Below are 18,538 nucleotides of genomic sequence, written 5' to 3'. Positions count from 1 at the left end.
AGGTGATTTACATAACTTGTTCAATATGGAGCTTAAATACCAAGTTTGGAAGTCAATATACAAACCATATTTCACCTCGAAAATCGAACTTTCATTATTTTGTGTGATTTACAAATTGATTTTTATAAAGTGCTCTGTAAAAATATCATGTTATGGTCTGAATATTAACATTTGCTGCATGAGTCTTTAGGAAAGAATAACCTGTTGATATTTTTTACTTTTAAAGGTCAAGTCCACCCTGGCCAGGAAAATGCAGATTTGAATAAATAGAGAAAAATCAAACTAGCATAGTGCTGAAAATTTCATCAAAATCGGGTGTAAAATAAGAAAGTTATGACATTTTAAAGTTTCGCTTATTTTTCACAAAACAGTGATATGCACGACTATATAGGTGAGTCAGTCGATGATGTCCATCACTCACTATTTCTTTTGTTTTTTATTGTTTGAATCATAAAATATTTCATTTTTTATAGATTTGACAATAAGGACCGACTTGATTGAACCATATAGCATTAAACAATGCTAATTGCACATGTTCAGGGAGGAATTAATCACTTAACAATGAGGAGAAAATTTGGACATTTCATATAATAAAATACAAAAGAAATAGTGAGTGGACGACGTCATAATCTCCTCATTTGCATACCAGCCAGGATGTGCATATAACTGTTTTGAGAAATTAAGCGCAACTTAATTTAAAATGTCATAACTTTCTTATTTTTACATCCAATTTTGATGAAATTTTCAGTGTTATAATTGTTGGATTTTTCTCTTTTTATTCAAATCAACCTTTTGTTGGGATCGATGGACTTGTCCTTTAAATTTTTAAATTGGGCTTTATGCCCATGCAGGGGTCGATCCAGGATTTTCCAAGGGGGGGGGGGCACATTTTCCCGAGGGAAAATTTGACATGCACGAAAACAGCACGAAAAAAAAGGTTTTCAACATTTCGTCCACGAAAAAATTTGACAAAAGCGAAAAAAGGTCCTCATGCACTTTCAAAGGGGGGGGGGGGCACACACAGTTGTGTGTTTACGGTAATTTTACATTAGAAATTCTAAGTTGTGCCTCTCAAGAAAGGGGGGGGGCACGAGCCGGCTGTGCTGTGCCCCCCCCCCCCCCCTCCCCGTGGATCCGTCAGTGCATGCAATTTATTAGCGCGAACTTTTTTAATCAACAACATTCACCGTACCGTACCGTACTTCCCCTACCAGGCCGGCGTTAACATAACATTAATAAGAAAACAAAAAACGACGACCGACCACGCCCTATATTGGCGCCGTATAGATTGCATGCATCGCTCGCTCGGTATCCACGAACAAGACACGACCTTTATCATAAAATGTGATGTCAAACGTAACCCAACGGGGATGATGAACCAGTCAATAAGCCAGTGTGGAAGGTGAGATGTTAAGAAATATTTTCGCTTGTTGTTTCTTGACGAAAGATCGCATTTGTCGTCGAGATTTGAGGGCTCTAGATTAGAACTAAGAAGATGCGCCCAGACACTCGCACGTACCGTATTGCGAGGTTAGTTTCTTCGCAGCTAACCCAGGGGCAGGGAGCTCCGCGTGCCGGAGCCCAGGAGTCGACCGTGCCGAACGAGGGAGACACTGGGGTAGATTGGGGTCTCAATAGTTATCTTAATAAAATGTGGAAACAGAAATTATGCACTTACGGTACCACGATTATAAAGGATGAAGGTCTATCGTGACACTGACACACAAATCCTGACATCGAGGCACAGACTGGAACCTCAAAAACAAGTTCTGTCACGATACCTCTCCTTTCAAAATTCTAAACAAAATGGCCGATCGAGACGGGCTATATATATATTTTTTTTTTAGGTTCCTGTGCCTCGATGTCAGGATTTGTGTGTCACGATAGACCTTCATCCATATAATTGTGGTAAATGCATAATTTCTGTTTCCACATTTTATTAAGATTAAGACCCCAATCTACCCCACTCTAGGCACCAAGGCTATTAATTCCTGTGTTAAAAAAGTGAGTGCACGCGAATTAAATGTTGGGCTTAAATTACTAGATCTTACCATGGAGCTCCATGACAAAATCAATTCTTAAATTAGACTCTAGATATTAATAAATGGAAAAAATGTATAAATAGTACTCGCCTGGTCTTTTCTTGGGGTATTGAAGCCTTTTTGTCCAGAACTTGCTCAACTTTTGCGGCAAATTTTTTCGCCATAGGGTTGTGCACATTCTCGTTTAATACTGGTTGTCACGTGACACGGCAATGTCGTTAGGCTGTTTGGCCTGTATTCAAGGCGTTCTATCCGTTATGATTTTATATTGAATGAAGCAAATTCCATCAGGTATAGGCCCCTATCAAGTCAAAATCGATACAGGGATCGAGAGGGGGGGGGGGGGGGTGGAGCCAAAAATTTCCCAGTCACATGGTATGAAAATGATATTTTTTATGATTGTCCACGATCATTAGGGCAAACCCGTGTGTGGCAGTACGGTAGCGTGATGAGTAAAAAAAAATAAAATAAAAGAAAGAAAGAGGGCCAATGTAGGCATACATGGCGCGTGGGAATAAAGTTGCTTTATATGTTCCAAGCGAGTGAAGCAAGCGAGAAAAAACTTTTCGTGCAAATCTAAATTTGAGATAGATATCTAACTTACACTTTTCCTTTTCTTTTCATTAATTCCCTTCATTTCTTTTTTATCTTGGTTGTAGAACTTTCGGGGGCCCCTGGGCCTAACCCTTCCATCGTGTACCCCCAGTGCAATATCAGCAGGTGGGTCTCGATAACTCTGGATATTTAGCAATTAGACCTATTTATAGAAAAACATAACGTTAATGTTTTGACCCCTTCCCCCCAAAAAAAGGAAAAACAATTATAAACTAAGTTGTATACATCCCCCTTTTCTCATTTCGCTTTTTATTTTCTCTATTCCCTCCTTATTTTTTTTTGGGGGGAGGGACCTTTTCGGGGGGCACCGCCCCTAGCTACGCGCCTACCAGATGAAGAGGCGAGCGAGCAAAACCTTTGTCACTTTTATTACAAATATCAATTTTGCAATAGATTTTGACATAACATTCGGAATTATTCTCGCATGCATTTTTCTTTCCTTTTGCTTTTTTATGGCCTTTTATTTCTCTTCCCTTTCTCTTTCTGTCTTTCTTTCTTTCTTTCTTTTCCTTCCTTCATTCCTTTTCTCTTATCCCTTTTTTTTGGGGTGAAATCCACTGGACCGGGGATTCAAGGGCCAGCCTGCATGCCCCCGGCGGTTTACGCCTCTGTCGTGGATGTAAGCTATATATACGCATGATCTTAATCTTCATTATGATTCAAACTATATAGAGGCGCATCCAAGATTTTCCAAATTAAGTAGGGGGGGGGGGTGGGGTGAATTTTCTCAAGTAAAATTTGACAACTCCCAAAAAAGGTTCTTACTAAAAAAAAAACCGGTCATTTTATTGTCTCGCGTAATTAAAGTTTGACAAGTTAAAAAAAAATGGGGGTCACTCAAAATGAAAGTCATTTTGTCCGCGTAATATTCGGCAAGCCCCCCCCCCCCACAAAAATAAGAAAAGGGAAAGTCATTTTGTCCACGTGATATTTGGCAACCCCCCCCCCCCAAAAAAAAAAAAAAAAAAAAAAAAAGGTTTTAACTAATATAGCAATGATCGAAGGTCATTTTGTCTCGCGTAAAATTTGACAATTTTTTTATAAAGTTGTCATTTTTTCCACCATTGATTATATTTGGCAAGCCCCCAACCCCCACCCCCATAAAAAAAAGTTTGTCCCTAAAAGTGATGTATAGAAAGTCATATTGTTAATTTGCAATGTTCCCAGTAAAATTTTGAATTTGGCAATTAAAAAAAAAGGCAAAAAAGAGAAAAGAATATGAACGAAATATCCCCATTACAAATAATGCTGTACGTGATTCTCATGAGGGGGGGGGCACATAACTAGTATTAATAACATATTTAATTCCAAAATGTTTACTATAAATCTCAAAAGGGGGAACGGGCAGAAATGCTCACCGCAACCCCCCCCCCCCCCTCCCCCCCCCCCCCCCCCGCCACTGATTCCAATCAATAATGACTTTTCTCTGCAATACTGATGCTTTGAAATCAAGATACTGAAGATTGATACGCTTAACATAAATTATGAACGTCTGACAAAAAGATAACCAACCGATCAGCTGACCAGTACGCGTATCACTTCGGAGTTGATCACTCGTCGCAGCTGTGTGGAACGCTCACCGAAAATCAACAAAAAGGGCCTGAAATGTAAGTTTAACAATAATCGATTTTAATTTCAACTATTTTTACAACTAAATAAAGGTTTGCCGTCCGAATGAAAGGTATATCGGATAACTCTAACTTGTATTAAGGTGTACATTTACCAAAGTCTTGGGTTGGAAATCAGAACAGCATTGTCCAACCCATAATTTGGGTAATGTCGCCTATGAGGTCCATACATGTTAATGTTTGGACCTCATTGGTACTAGGAGTGATCTACCCCAGTCCCGTGTCTCTCGTTTTGGACGGTCGACTCCTGGGCTCCGGCCCGCGAAGTAGGCCGGAGCTCCCCGGGTTACTTCGCAGCGTGCTTTGAAGGCTCATGCCTTGTTGATTGGTGAGAGACTGTTTCCCTCATTCATCAAGAAGATATATTTTTAATCAGCTCTTGCATATTTTGCTTAAATATTATCTTGAGGATGAGGTAGAAATTGGTTTTCCAATTTTCTTTCAATCTAATCTTCTCTTAATCTAATCCAATCCAATCTTCTCCTTGATTTGGAGAGACATGGAGAAGCCATGCCAGGAACAGTACTTTATGAATTCTCATATGCATTCCAGTTCAGGCGAGTTCCTCATAGCGACGGAGAAGAATCACAACCACCAAAACGTCAGCTAACAATGGATATGTTGTCTCTACTTATGTGCTATGGAAAAACATACATTATTGATTATGTGGTAGATGCATGTCTTTCTCTTACACAGAAAATTAGTGACATACCGGTACTGTTTTATGACACATTGACCTCTTCAAGTAAAGATGTTTTGAAAGTCACCATGGGAAAGGTAGAGGACTTGTGGAACTAGATAATAAGATCTCTTAATGCATTCTAATGGCGTGTGTGAATGTATTTTAGACAAGGATATTTTCTTTGTTTTTGTCACTGTTTAGGGTCAGCAACTTATCTGTCCCCTCCTTGTTCTTAGTTGATCCTCATTCATGTATTCATTTATTGATAATATTGACAATGCATATTTGACCTTTTTTCCCCTCTACTTGAAAGAAATGAAATTTTAATTAAAAAGTTACATTAAACCACTCATTGTCTTCTCTGCTTCTCTCCTTCTAGCCAGTCATTTCATCTTTTGATTCACTTCATTTCATGAAGTGCTCATACTACGTGGCATAACCACCCACCATGGGGCAGTGTTATTAATCACCTTCAGTGATATACATGTACCGTATTCCTAATTTATGTAGTGTATACAAACATGCCTTTCACATTTTCAAAACAAAACAAAAACTTGGTCAGAAAAAAACATGTACATGTAGGCAACAATTTTACAATTCATGGTTTTATTTTCATTATGTCTAAATTGCTCATCATTCAAACTGTAGGTTGCTCCTTTATATTCTCTCCATTAGGTCATAGGGAACTGTTCGTCTTTCGACTTGCATACACTGTAGACGCCCGGGATTGAGACCATGGCATCCACGTGCAATTGTGATGAAACCCAAGAACTGGACCCAGCAGGGATCGTCTTGAGTACTGCCATTTCTAATGATACAGTGAGTGATGAACTGCTAGAGCAATGTTCTCAAGAGGGATGCCTTGATGTCCCGGATGTAGATGGAAAAACACCCTTAATGTTGGCATGTTTGAAAGGTCTCGAGAATGTTGTCAAGTTTTTGTTGGAAAATGGAGCTAACCCAAACTCAAAGAGCTTGAAGGAGGGTAACACTCCTTTGCATTATTCATGTATGTTGGAAGATGTTGTAGGTACTGATTACTTTCAGAAGCAACTATATAAACAAAAGGAAGGGAGAACCCCGCAAATATCTATCATAAAGCTTCTTGTAAAACATGGAGCAGCTGTTCAGAGCAATCTAGATGGATGGACCCCTTCATGCATAGCTGCATTTTATTTACTGAAGGATTTTGTTGACTATTTCTTATCGATGGGCGATGGGGTTACTAAGGAGGAAAAGATCAAAGCTTCTGCAATTCTTGGAGTGGTAAGTGCTACTGTGGGGCGAAACCCAACTGAAGATGCATTTGGCTTTCTGTACAGAGCCATTGAATTTCAAGTAGGTTCAGGCTTCGAGAAAGGAGATAATGAACCCTCAGAACTTTCTGCTTGCTTCTCACATATCTCCTTAAGAGAATGTCGTACATTGGATGAAATCCGATCAGTGGAATCGTCAGAGAGTGCCTTGAAGGCTCATGCATTCTTGGTTGGCGAGAGACTTTTTCCTCCAAGTCTCAAGCAGAGATACTTATATCCATACCTTGTTTATTTTGCTTATCTTATAATGTACCTGGAGGAAGATGTAGAAAGAGGATTTCAGATATTTTCTCATGTCCTTGAATTGGAAAGACATGGAGAGGCTATACCAGGAACAGTACTGTTGCAATTATCATATGCTTATGACTTTCAATTAGTGTTTCATGCTTTTGGAGATGAACCAGAACCTCTAGTTCGTCAACTCTCAAAGGATGTGTTGCATTCTTACATCCAAGTACTGGAGAATACTCGTATTGATTGCCTGATGGATTTGTGTCAGATACTGGTGGAAAGGTTTAGCCTGATAGTTTTTTCTGAAGCACGGAGCAGCTACTCAGTTCCATATGAGTTGAAATCCAACTTGCGAGACATAGAGAACTTGATGAGTATCATTAGGTGTAGAATCCATAGGGAAAAGCCTGCAGAGTTCAGCAAGATGCCATCCCTAACATTTGAAATAATGTCACATGTGAAGAGTAAAGATGGCCGTGTGCTCTTTGACTGCGAGAGCTATTCAAGACAATTCACGCTTGTGAAAATCAGGTATTTGGTTCTCTGGGCTCTGCAATATGATGGTGCTTCATATCGGCATAGGACAAGCGGGAACACCCTGCTACATCTTTTGGCAATGTCCACATTTGCAGCCGTTTATAATGGATGTGTAACAAGGGTCATGAGATGTATCAAGGATCTTGCTGAGGCCTTTGTACATCATGGATGTCCTATAGATGCAGTGAACAGCGATGGAGAAACTGCCAGAGACATCATGCAGAATGTTGGCTTGACAAGGTCCAATTTTAAGCTAATAGAAACGGTAATGAGTCCGCCAATCACTGTATTGCAACTGCAGGAGTTGGCAGTGAGAGTCATCATCCGGCACAAGATAAATTACAAAAACGTCCTTCCTACGAGGCTGCACCAGAATATAGAATGGGATAGGCCTACTGATGCGGACTTTAGCTTGAAGGTTTTAGGAAGTTTGAAGAATAAAGAAAGCAGATTTGAAAGTGACAGCAGTGGCGAAGAAACCGAGGATGATAGTGATGATACTAGTGATAGTTATCACTCTAGTGATAGTAATAAGAATAGTGATGACAGTGAGAGTGACTGATTCACCGCCCAGGGTGATGTGTCACGAAGCCGATAAAGCTGCTCCTAATGTGTGACTTTACATTTATGAATGGAACATGTTCTTAAGTGCTTAGTCAGCAACATTGGGATATATCAGCACAAGGAGGGATCACCAGTCATCTGAAAAATGACATGGGGGTTTGAGGCTGTTTCGCGCCTAAAATGCCCAAAAGAGCCCTGAAAAATATCCATTCATTGCAGTATAGCAGATGTAGGCAGTAGATTGCACAATTCACAAAGGAGCCCCCCCCCCCCCCATTTTTTTTTGCCTGTTTAGTGTGCGTGAAGTCATGTATGGCTTTATGAAATGGCCCCCAAGTGTGTTGTTGGAAGTGCAGTACATTAAAAATAAAAGGAATAGCTAGATTATAGATCGTGGGCTTATAGTGTTACGTGATGATAAGACATATCTCACATATTCAATAATATATCAATACATAATCAATACTTAATTGATGCTTCTACAGGAAGTATAACAGGAAATCACGTTTACCAATTTCAACTTTCTAAAGAAAATATTACTCATTCTTCTTCCAGCTAAACTTCTGCCGCACACACACATTTTATGTTTTTTTTTTATTCACTACTTTCGAGTATAGAGCTACAGAAGAGTTTGTATTTTATGCTGCAAGAGTTTATTCTATCATCTTCAGAATATAGTCATTATTAGACTTTATGTATTTATCATCATTATCATCATCAAGTTATAATCATCTTTACTAAATGTACATATACACTGTACACCCTGCATTGCATTTTCTTCATTTAAGACTGGTTGAAAGCAAAAGTGCAATCGTCCCAACGACAACACAACAATAGGGTACTGACCCCCTAAAAAAAGTTCCACAACCTAGACAATTAAAAGGAAAAAGGAGTAAAGAAAAGGAAAAAGTGAAATGTGATATTTTTTAATATGACAAAAGCTATATCACAAAATTCAATTTTCATTCTAAAATTATGTCTCATTCATTTAGGCCATGTTGTGGCCCCTTAACTTTTTTTTAGCTCAGTACACTGTTTTCTGGTATAAATTGTATAATATATACATATTGTATTTGGATCTCAGCTATCAATAATCTATCTTTTCTTTAGTCTTGAAATTTATGAAAACAGCACCTGCATGTATACACATGTACAAAGTTTAGTTTGTCTCAATATGTACTACTGCTAGTTATAATATTATGTTTTGTATGTCCAATTTACAGCGTAGGGAATACATGATGGCAATGGGCGATTTTGCCCTCATAACAGCCTAAATCGCCCCTAAAATCCCCCCAAATACATGCTTTGGGGCAACCATTCTTTCTATAGTCGCCCCAAGATCTGTTCCAAAGAATATTCAATATTGATTTAAAAAATCAACATTGTAACTGGCAGAAGAATAACTGGTTTGGGTTGACTGCCCATTCCATCTAATTACTATTGTCACATTATTTAATAATAGTGTATTATGTGGCAGTCACGGGCCACTTTTCATCAGTTCATGATGGCAACATCAGGCCCAAAGAACATTCTACCAAAAAAAAATAGTTTTTACCCCTAAAAGTAGCCCTACAAATGAAAGAAAAGCCCCCAAAATTCTGAAATCACTCCAATGTGAAAAAGAAAAATAGCCCCTAAAAATAGAATTGATTTCCTACTCTGCCAAATTATACTGCTATCTTTGTCTTCTTTGTGTCACTTTATACAATGGTGGATCTAGGTGGGGGCATAATTTACGTACATCCCTCCTTATTTTGAGAATCAACCACTGACCATACATGTTAATGTAGCTAGGATAATTTGATCTGCACACCCTCTATATTTAAATTTGCTCTTTGCATTCCCCTCCAATTCAAAATATATAATCTGCCACTGCATTTTATTGTTTTATTATCAACTCCCCATATGGTCGAAAGAAATGAAGTATAAATTCAAGAATATGGATAAATGATGTTTATTAATTAGCTGTTTGAAAATTTGGTGGTTGCTTGGTATCATTCTAGTGATCCATTTCATAAAACTTTAAAATAAATTTATTCGATTGGCTGATAGTCAACTTGTTATAGATTTTGTGCATTTGCTTTTATTAGAACTCTGTATGAATTGGTACCAAAACATGAAATAATAAAATCAATTGTAAAATCCATTATTTAAACTCTATGGCAAATCAAGTACAAAAATATTACAATTGATTGTAAATATTGATTGTGATTCTTAATGTTACAAGTCCCAGATATTTAATGTACTTTATATGTAAAATAAAATCTATGTTTCTGCTCATGATGAAATATACTTGAATTGTTAAAAATGCTGCATGTCTGATATGTTTGAAATATTTTTGGTTACATGGTCATGTTGATTATTTTATCGTTAGAAGGATAAAATTCATGATGTATAATTTTACATCAACAACTCATGGTTTCAGAGTTGAGAATACATGTCTGGAGATAATTGAGCAATAATTGGCAGTGTTGACTGAAGCTTAATATTGTATTGAATATCTCTAACTTTTTTTGCATCTTAGAATATACTTGTTACTAAAATTTAAGAGAAACTAAAATGTGAAATGTGAAATTTGTTTCTATACTCATGCACTTTAAGTTCAAGTTAGTCAATTTATCTTTTTTCTTACCTGTGCTTTTGTAATTTTTTTCTCAATGTTTTTTTATTGATCAGTATGCCCTCTCTAACTTTTGAACTAATGATGCATGTGCGAAACGATAAGCATGTTCTGAGTTCTGACCAACCCGCCAAAGAAAAATGTATGCGGGTGAAACTGAGATACCTGTTGCTCACGATTCTCCAATCTGACAATGCCTCTTATCGGGCGAGCTCCAGTGGCAACACTTTACTGCATATGGTGGCTAATACCTTGGTCACATTTGCTCTACGGCGAGTAAAAAAGAGCCGTTTATTAATTTTGATTCAAACTACCTATATGCAGCTGGTACAAAAAATGGTAAAACGGCTGTTTTCAAGTCGCCGTACGGCCGCCATAGAGCAAATATGACTCGGGTATTACTCAATTCTTTCCGCAATATTTGATGACAGGAGGTCTCAAGACCTACAGGTCTTAATGATCTTGCTCTGGCTTTGCTGCAACGTGAATGCCCTTGAAGCGTAGTGAATCATAATGGAGAGACTGCCAGGGATATTTTGATGCAGAGTGCCTACAAAAAGTCCTATTTTAAGAGGATGTTGAAGCCGTCTGATAGAGTGTTAAAATTGCAGGAACAAGCTGTCCGAGAAATTTTCCGACACAAAATAAGCTACAAAGACAGGCTCCCTAAACGGCTTCGCAAGATGTTAGAAATAGGAGTTACGGATGAAGACTTAGAGTTAACGGTTTTAGGATTAAAAGACAAAGAGTCTGTATAGAACCCTTTCAGGTCTCTGGAAAACTTATGGCTTATCTCTTTGTTGTCCCTTTGATTATTTATAATACATTGTTCTGAATGATAATTCGAACTAGATAATAAGATCTCTTAATGCATTCGAATGGCGTGTGTGAATGTATTTTAGACGAGGATATTTTCTTTGTGATAATGTAATGTAAGTTTTGTTTTTGTCACTGTTTAGGGTCAGCAACTTATCTGTCCCCTCCTTGTTCTTAGTTGATCCTCATTCATGTATTCATTTATTGATAATATTGACAATGCATATTTGACTTTTTTCCCCTCTACTTGAAAGAAATGAAATTTTAATTTAAAAATTACATTAAACCACTCATTGTCTTCTCTGCTTCTCTCCTTCTAGCCAGTCATTTCATCTTTTGATTCACTTCATTTCATGAAGTGCTCATACATACTACATGTACGTGGCATAACCACCCACCATGGGGCAGTGTTATTAATCACCTTCAGTGATATACATGTACCGTATTCCTAATTCATGTAGTGTATACAAACATGCCTTTCACATTTTCAAAACAAAACAAAAACTTGGTCAGAAAAAAACATGTAGGCAACAATTTTACAATTCATGGTTTTATTTTCATTATGTCTAAATTGCTCATCATTCAAACTGTAGGTTGCTCTCCTTTCTATTCTCTCCATTAGGTCATAGGGAACTGTTCGTCTTTCGACTTGCATACACTGTAGACGCCCGGGATTGAGACCATGGCATCCAGGTGCGATTGTGATGAAACCCAAGAACTGGACCCAGCAGGGATCGTTTTGAGTACTGCCATTTCTAATGATACAGTGAGTGATGAACTGCTAGAGCAATGTTCTCAAGAGGGATGCCTTGATGTCCTGGATGTGGATGGAAAAACACCCTTAATGTTGGCATGTTTGAAAGGTCTCGAGAATGTTGTCAAGTTTTTGTTGGAAAATGGAGCTAACCCAAACTCAAAGAGCTTGAAGGAGGGTAACACTCCTTTGCATTATGCATGTATGTTGGAAGATGTTGTAGGTACTGATTACTTTCAGAAGCAACTATATAAACAAAAGGAAGGGAGAACCCCGAAAATATCTATCATAAAGCTTCTTGTAAAACATGGAGCAGCTGTTCAGAACAATCTAGATGGATGGACCCCTTCATGCATAGCTGCATTTTATTTACTGAAGGATTTTGTTGACTATTTCTTATCGATGGGCGATGGGGTTACTAAGGAGGAAAAGATCAAAGCTTCTGCAATTCTTGGAGTGGTAAGTGCTACTGTGGGGCGAAACCCAACTGAAGATGCATTTGGCTTTCTGTACAGAGCCATTGAATTACAAGTAGGTTCTGGCTTCGAGAAAGGAGATAATGAACCCTCAGAACTTGCTGCTTGCTTCTCACATATCTCTTTAAGAGAATGTCGTACATTGGATGAAATCCGATCAGTGGAATCGTCAGAGAGTGCCTTGAAGGCTCATGCATTCTTGTTTGGCGAGAGACTTTTTCCTCCAAGTCTCAAGCAGAGATACTTATATCCATCCCTTGTTTATTTTGCTTATCTTATAATGTACCTTGAGGAAGATGTAGAAAGAGGATTTCAGATATTTTCTTATGTCCTTGAATTGGAAAAACATGGAGGGGCTATACCAGGAACAGTACTGTTGCAATTATCAAATGCTTATAACTTTCAAAGAGTGTTTCATGCTTTTGGAGATGAACCAGAACCTCTAGTTCGTCAACTCTCAAAGGATATGTTGCATTCTTACATCCAAGTACTGGAGAATACTCATATTGATTGCCTGATGGATTTGTGTCAGATACTGGTGGAAAGGTTTAGCCTGATAGTTTTTTCTGAAGCAGAGAGCTACTCAGGTCCAGATGTGTTCAAATCCACCTTGCGAGACATAGAGAACTTGATGAGCATCATTAGGTGTAGAATCCATAGGGAAAAGCCTGCAGAGTTCAGCAAGATGCCATCCCTAACATTTGAAATAATGTCACATGTGAAGAGTAGAGATGGCTGTGTGCTCTTTGACTGTGAGAGCTTTTCAAGACCATTCATGCTTGTGAGAATCAGGTATTTGGTTCTCTGGTCTCTGCAATATGATGGTGCTTCATATCAGCATAGGAGAAGCGGGAACACCCTGCTACATCTTTTGGCAATGTCCACATTTGCAGCCGTTTATAATGGATGTGTAACAAGGGTCATGAGATGTATCAAGGATCTTGCCGAGGCCTTTGTACATCATGGATGTCCTATAGATGCAGTGAACAGCGATAGAGAAACTGCCAGAGACATCATGCAGAATGTTGGCTTGACAAGGTCCAATTTTAAGCTAATAGAAACGGTAATGAGTCCGCCAATCACTGTATTGCAACTGCAGGAGTTGGCAGCAAGAGTCATCATCCGGCACAAGATAAATTACAAAAACGTCCTTCCTACGAGGCTGCACCAGAATATGGAAAGGGATATGCCTACTGATGCAGACTTTAGCTTGAAGGTTTTAGGAAGTTCGAAGAATAAAGAAAGCATATTTGAAAGTGACAGCAGTGGCGAAGAAACCGAGGATGATGATGATACTAGTGATAGTGATCACTCTAGTGATAGTAATAAGAATAGTGATGAGAATAGTGATGACAGTGAGAGCGACTGATTCACGGCCCAGGGTGATGTGTCATGAAGCGGATAAAGCTGTTCGTAATGTGTGACTTTACATGTATGAATGGAACATGTTCCTCAGTGCTTTATAGTCGGCAATATAGGGATATATCAGCATAAGGAGGGATCACCAGTCATCGGAAAAATTACATGGGGGTTGGAGGCTGTTTCGCGCCTAAAATGCCCAAAAGAGCCCTGGAAAATCTCCATTGCAATGTAGCAGATGTAGGCAGTAGATTACACAAAGTACAAAGTAGCCCCCCAATTTTTAGCTCATCCGGCCCGAAGGGCCAAATGAGCTTATGCCATGGCGTGGCGTCCGTCGTCAAAAAATGCTTCTATGTCATTTCTTCATCAATTTCAATTCTAAATCCTCAATTTATGTCACCAATATAATTCACTACAGTGTCAAGGGGCTGAAATTAAATTGTGTTAAATTTTGTTGCGAGATGCCGGATGAGCTCCACATCATTGATGTGCTAGTTTTTTTTATGCCTGTTTAGTGTGCGTAAAGTCATTCATGGCTTTACGAAATGGCCCCCAGGTGTATTGGTGGTAGTGCAGTACATTAAAATATGAATAGATTATAGCTTGTGGGCTTAAAAGTGTACTGACCCCCTAAAACAGTTCCACAACCTAGACAAATAAAAGGAAAAAGGAGTGAAGAAAATGAAAAAGTGAAGGGGCCGCATGTCATAAGGTGGTCCAATTTCGCGAACAGGGTAAAAATGGTCAATAATTTCATTTTTTGGTATGTTATAGCTATTACCATTCTCTAAATAATGAAAAAGTTTAAGTCTCAAATACCTTTATTTTTCCTTAAAATGACTAATTAACAGCTAATTATTACATAGATGTCAATGTAAATGTGAATTTTGAAATGCGTTTTTCTCAAATTGGACCTGCTGCACATACAATGGTGTCAAAAGTTAATGCAACATTGGACCAACCTAGTATTTTGCAGTTATAATCTTGAAACATCAATAATTAAATTGTACCAAAAATCGAATAATTATCTATTATTGTATGCATATAACAGTATTTAATTTAACATTTTTGCCCCCAAAATACATGTCACTGTATTTATATGCTTGGCAAAATGACAACATCATGGGTAGAAATGTTTGTTGCAATGATACACAACATTTGTACTAAAAATTAAGATTACAAATGAGATAATTAACCAAATTTTTCCAGTTTACTAATTGATTAGGTTGCAGATCAGAGCTGACATACACATGTATTTCATTGCTGCATATTTTCAAAATTGTCAAATTTTATGACATTTAGTAGTTGTTCCACGATTTGAAATGCCCAGAAATATGAGGATAACAGTCATATTACATATTATAGTAAGTTGTTAATTAAGTTTAATTAATATTCTATCATTCACCGCATCCACCGGCTTCGCCACCCCTGTTACTTCAAACTTAATGTGCTATAGTTTTTGTTCCTGATATTGTATTGATCTAATTCATAGTAATATATTTAGCCTATAGTTCTAGCTTCAAAATGAGATCTTACTCAATAAATTTGGTCAAGATGCTGTGATGTACCAACAATTTATCCATGGCACCGTGTGGAAAATTGTTCATACGCCACCCTTTGTGCATACCCAACTTGATATTTTTTAATATGACAAAAGCTATCACAAAATTCAATTTTCATTCTAAAATAGTCAATATTTTGTGACGTTTTGAAAATTTTGTGTCATTCATTTAGGCCATGTTGTGCCCCCTTAACTTTTTTTGGCTCATTACACCACTGATTTCTGTTATAAATTGTGTAATATATATACATATTGTATTTTGATCTCAGCTATCAATAATCTATCTTTTCTTTAGTCTTGAAATTTATGAAAACAGCACCTGCATACACATGTATAAAGTTTAGTTTGTCTCAATATGTACTACTGCTAGTTATAATATTATGTTTTGTATGTCCAATTTACAGCGTAGGGAATACATGATGGCGACGGGCGATTTTGCCCTCATAACAGCCCTAATTGCCCCTAATATTCCCCCAAATACATGCTTTGGGGTAACCATTCTTTCTATAGACGCCCCAAGATCTGTTCCAAAGAATATTTAAGATTGATTTAAAAATCAACATTCTAACTGGCAGAAGAATAATATTTGCTTTTACTGCACTATTCGGCCCCTGGTTATAAGTGGTTTGGGTTAACTGCCCATTCCATCTAATTACTATTGTCACGTTATTCAATTATGGTTTATTATGTGGCAGTCACGGGCCACCTTTCATCATTTATGATGGCAACATCAGGCCCAAAGAGCATTGTACCCCCAAAAATAGTTTTTACCCCTGAAAGTAGCCCTTCAAATGAAAGTAAAGCCCAAAAAATTATGAAATCACTCCAATGTGAAAAATAAAAATAGTCCTTAAAAATAGAATTGATTTCTTAGTCTGCCAAATTATCTTTGTCTTCTTTGTGTCACTTTATACAGTAGCAGATCTAGGTGGGGGCATAATTGACCTAAAACCCTCCTTATTTTGATAATCAACCATTGACTATACATATTAATGTAGCTAGGAAAATTTTGATCTGCACACCCTCTATTTTTAAATTTGCTCTTTGCATTCCCCTCCAATTCAAAATATATAATCTGCCACTGCGTTTTATTGTTTTATTATCGACCCCCCATATGGTCAAAAGAAATGGAAGTACAAATTCAAGTATATGTATAAATGATGTTTATTAATTAGCTGTTTGAAAATGTGCTGGTTGCTCAGTATCATTCCAGTGATCCATTTCATAAAACTTTAAAATAACTAATAGTCAACTTGTTATAGAATTTGTGCATTTGTTATTACAAGAACTCTGTATGAATCGGGACCAAAAACCCTGTAACATGAAAGATTAAAATCAATTGTAAAATCCATTATCATTTCAACTCTATGGCAAATCAAGTACAAAAATATTACAATTGATTGTAAATATATTGATTGTGATTCCTTATGTTACAAGTCACAGATATTTAACATACTTTATATGTAAATTAAAATATATATTTCTGCTCATGATGAAATATACTTGAATTGTTAAAAATGCTGCATGTGTAAAATGTTTAAAATATTTTTGGTTAGATGGTCATCTTGATTATGAATATCGTTAGAAGAAGGATAAAATTGATGATGTGATGAGAGTGTAGGGTATAATTTTATATCAACAACTCATGGTTTCAGAGTTTAGAGAATATATGTCTGGAGATAATTGAGCAATAATTGGCAGCGTTGACTGAAGCTTGATATTTTATTGAATATCTCTTTAACCTTTTGCATCTTAGAATATACTTGTTACTAAAATGTGAAATGTGAAATTTATTTATTTCAATACTCATGCACTTTAAGTTCAAGTTAGTCAATTCATCTTTTTTCTTACCTACAGGTGCTTTTGTAATTTTTTTCTCAATGTTTTTCCATTACTGTGTGAATCTGTTTTACAAAAAAAATATTCTGTCAACTTTATTATTGTGTAAATAGTGTGAGTGATATAACTTCACATAAGTATGTATGTCTAACCAGATAGAAAGAGATTTAACCTAATGCCATGGACAATAAAGAAACCGAAATATATAATTTGAACAATATACTAAAAGCTCATTGTAATTTATATTTATAACTGCCTTGCCATTTGTCATTTGTTTATGCCATGGTCATGCTTTTTGTATATCAGATTTTCTTTTATGCCTATTAATATTGGTATCCATAGACACCTGTCCCAATACCCGTTGTATACCTCGCTATTGCTGCAATATTTCAACATGATTAATTATATGAATGCATGGTGTTATACTATAAAAGTTTGTGATCTTTGTGTCAAGCCTCTCTCGTATTTTTATTGTAAACCCTCACATTTAGGAATTTGTATATGTCTTAGACTGTTACAATGTGGATGATATTGAATTCTATTGGCTGAAATGAATGTTTATTCATTTATTATCATTATTGTTGTTATTGTTATCATTATATAAATTATGATAATTATTATTATTTTCATTATTATTATCATTATTATTATTATTGTTATTATTATTTTAATGAGACTTTAACTTTTGGTTATTACATATATATTTTAAAAAGAAAACACAAACAAAACTATTTTTTAACATTTCATTCTAAGGACCAAGCATCTCCCTTGCCATTCTGATTTTTTTTTCCTACTTGAAATTCAGAAGATATTTGTTTGTTTTATTTTTCGCCATGCATAACAAAAATAAATTGACAGAATATAGTGTTACATTGATAATGATACATAGTAGGAACTAAGTATAAACAAAATATGTTCGAAGCACAGAGTCCCTTAAGTAACAAAGGTACGTAATTCTATTGAATTAAAACATGGCTCGAAATAAAAACTAAATTAAAAATATATGTATATATTTCTTTAAATTATCCTGCTATTTTATTTATGTCAATTAAATGTAGTATGAGGTATATGACCTTTGCATTGTTGATTGATAAACGACATTGGACTTTGCAGAAAGAAGTAAGTGATGTGCATCAATTATGATCCAATAGTGACCAAACAACAGGCATGTAAATCTGAAATGTACCAGTTTGTAAATACTAGTATATGTAACATGGCAAATTTTTAGCTGTCAAATTATGGATAGAGAAAATATATGTAGCAAGAATGAACTTTGAGAATGTCTTCTACTGACTTATTTGTATTGTAGCGAGAGAGGGTTGGTACAAGCGATGGAAAAGATACTTGGGGGAATGGATGAGGGAACAAGGGGCCGTCAAGGAGGGAGATAGCTGTAGCTGGGGGGGATGGTACATATACTTGATGAGATGTATAAAGGGAGGATAGATAGGGAGAGAAAAGAACTTTATGAGATGTAGACCCAGCATCAGAGAGA

General features: G+C 36.7%; 2 protein-coding genes across 3 annotated transcripts; both read left to right on the top strand.

Moving 5' to 3' along the window:
- The first annotated feature begins 1,240 nt into the window (after nt 1–1,240).
- On the top strand, nt 1,241–11,525 carry LOC129272118 (protein fem-1 homolog B-like). The gene is made up of 2 exons (XM_064106329.1): nt 1,241–1,402; nt 5,643–11,525. The coding sequence occupies exon 2, from the start codon at nt 5,703–5,705 to the stop codon at nt 7,611–7,613; it is 1,911 nt and encodes a 636-aa protein (XP_063962399.1). The 5' UTR covers nt 1,241–1,402; nt 5,643–5,702; the 3' UTR covers nt 7,614–11,525.
- LOC129271168 (protein fem-1 homolog B-like) lies at nt 5,699–18,314 on the top strand. Of its 2 annotated transcripts, none has more exons than XM_064106328.1 (2): nt 5,699–5,786; nt 11,674–18,314. In XM_064106328.1, the coding sequence occupies exon 2, from the start codon at nt 11,734–11,736 to the stop codon at nt 13,648–13,650; it is 1,917 nt and encodes a 638-aa protein (XP_063962398.1). In that variant the 5' UTR covers nt 5,699–5,786; nt 11,674–11,733; the 3' UTR covers nt 13,651–18,314. The 2 variants fall into 2 exon arrangements, with proteins under 2 accessions (XP_063962398.1, XP_063962397.1); XM_064106327.1 differs by lacking the exon at nt 5,699–5,786 and adding an exon at nt 6,149–6,233.
- The last annotated feature ends 224 nt before the right edge of the window (nt 18,315–18,538 follow it).

The sequence above is a fragment of the Lytechinus pictus genome, chromosome 11 (genome assembly GCF_037042905.1).
Source record: "Lytechinus pictus isolate F3 Inbred chromosome 11, Lp3.0, whole genome shotgun sequence".
In the NCBI taxonomy this organism is placed as follows: domain Eukaryota; kingdom Metazoa; phylum Echinodermata; class Echinoidea; order Temnopleuroida; family Toxopneustidae; genus Lytechinus; species Lytechinus pictus.
This window is presented reverse-complemented; position numbering and strand designations above follow the sequence as displayed.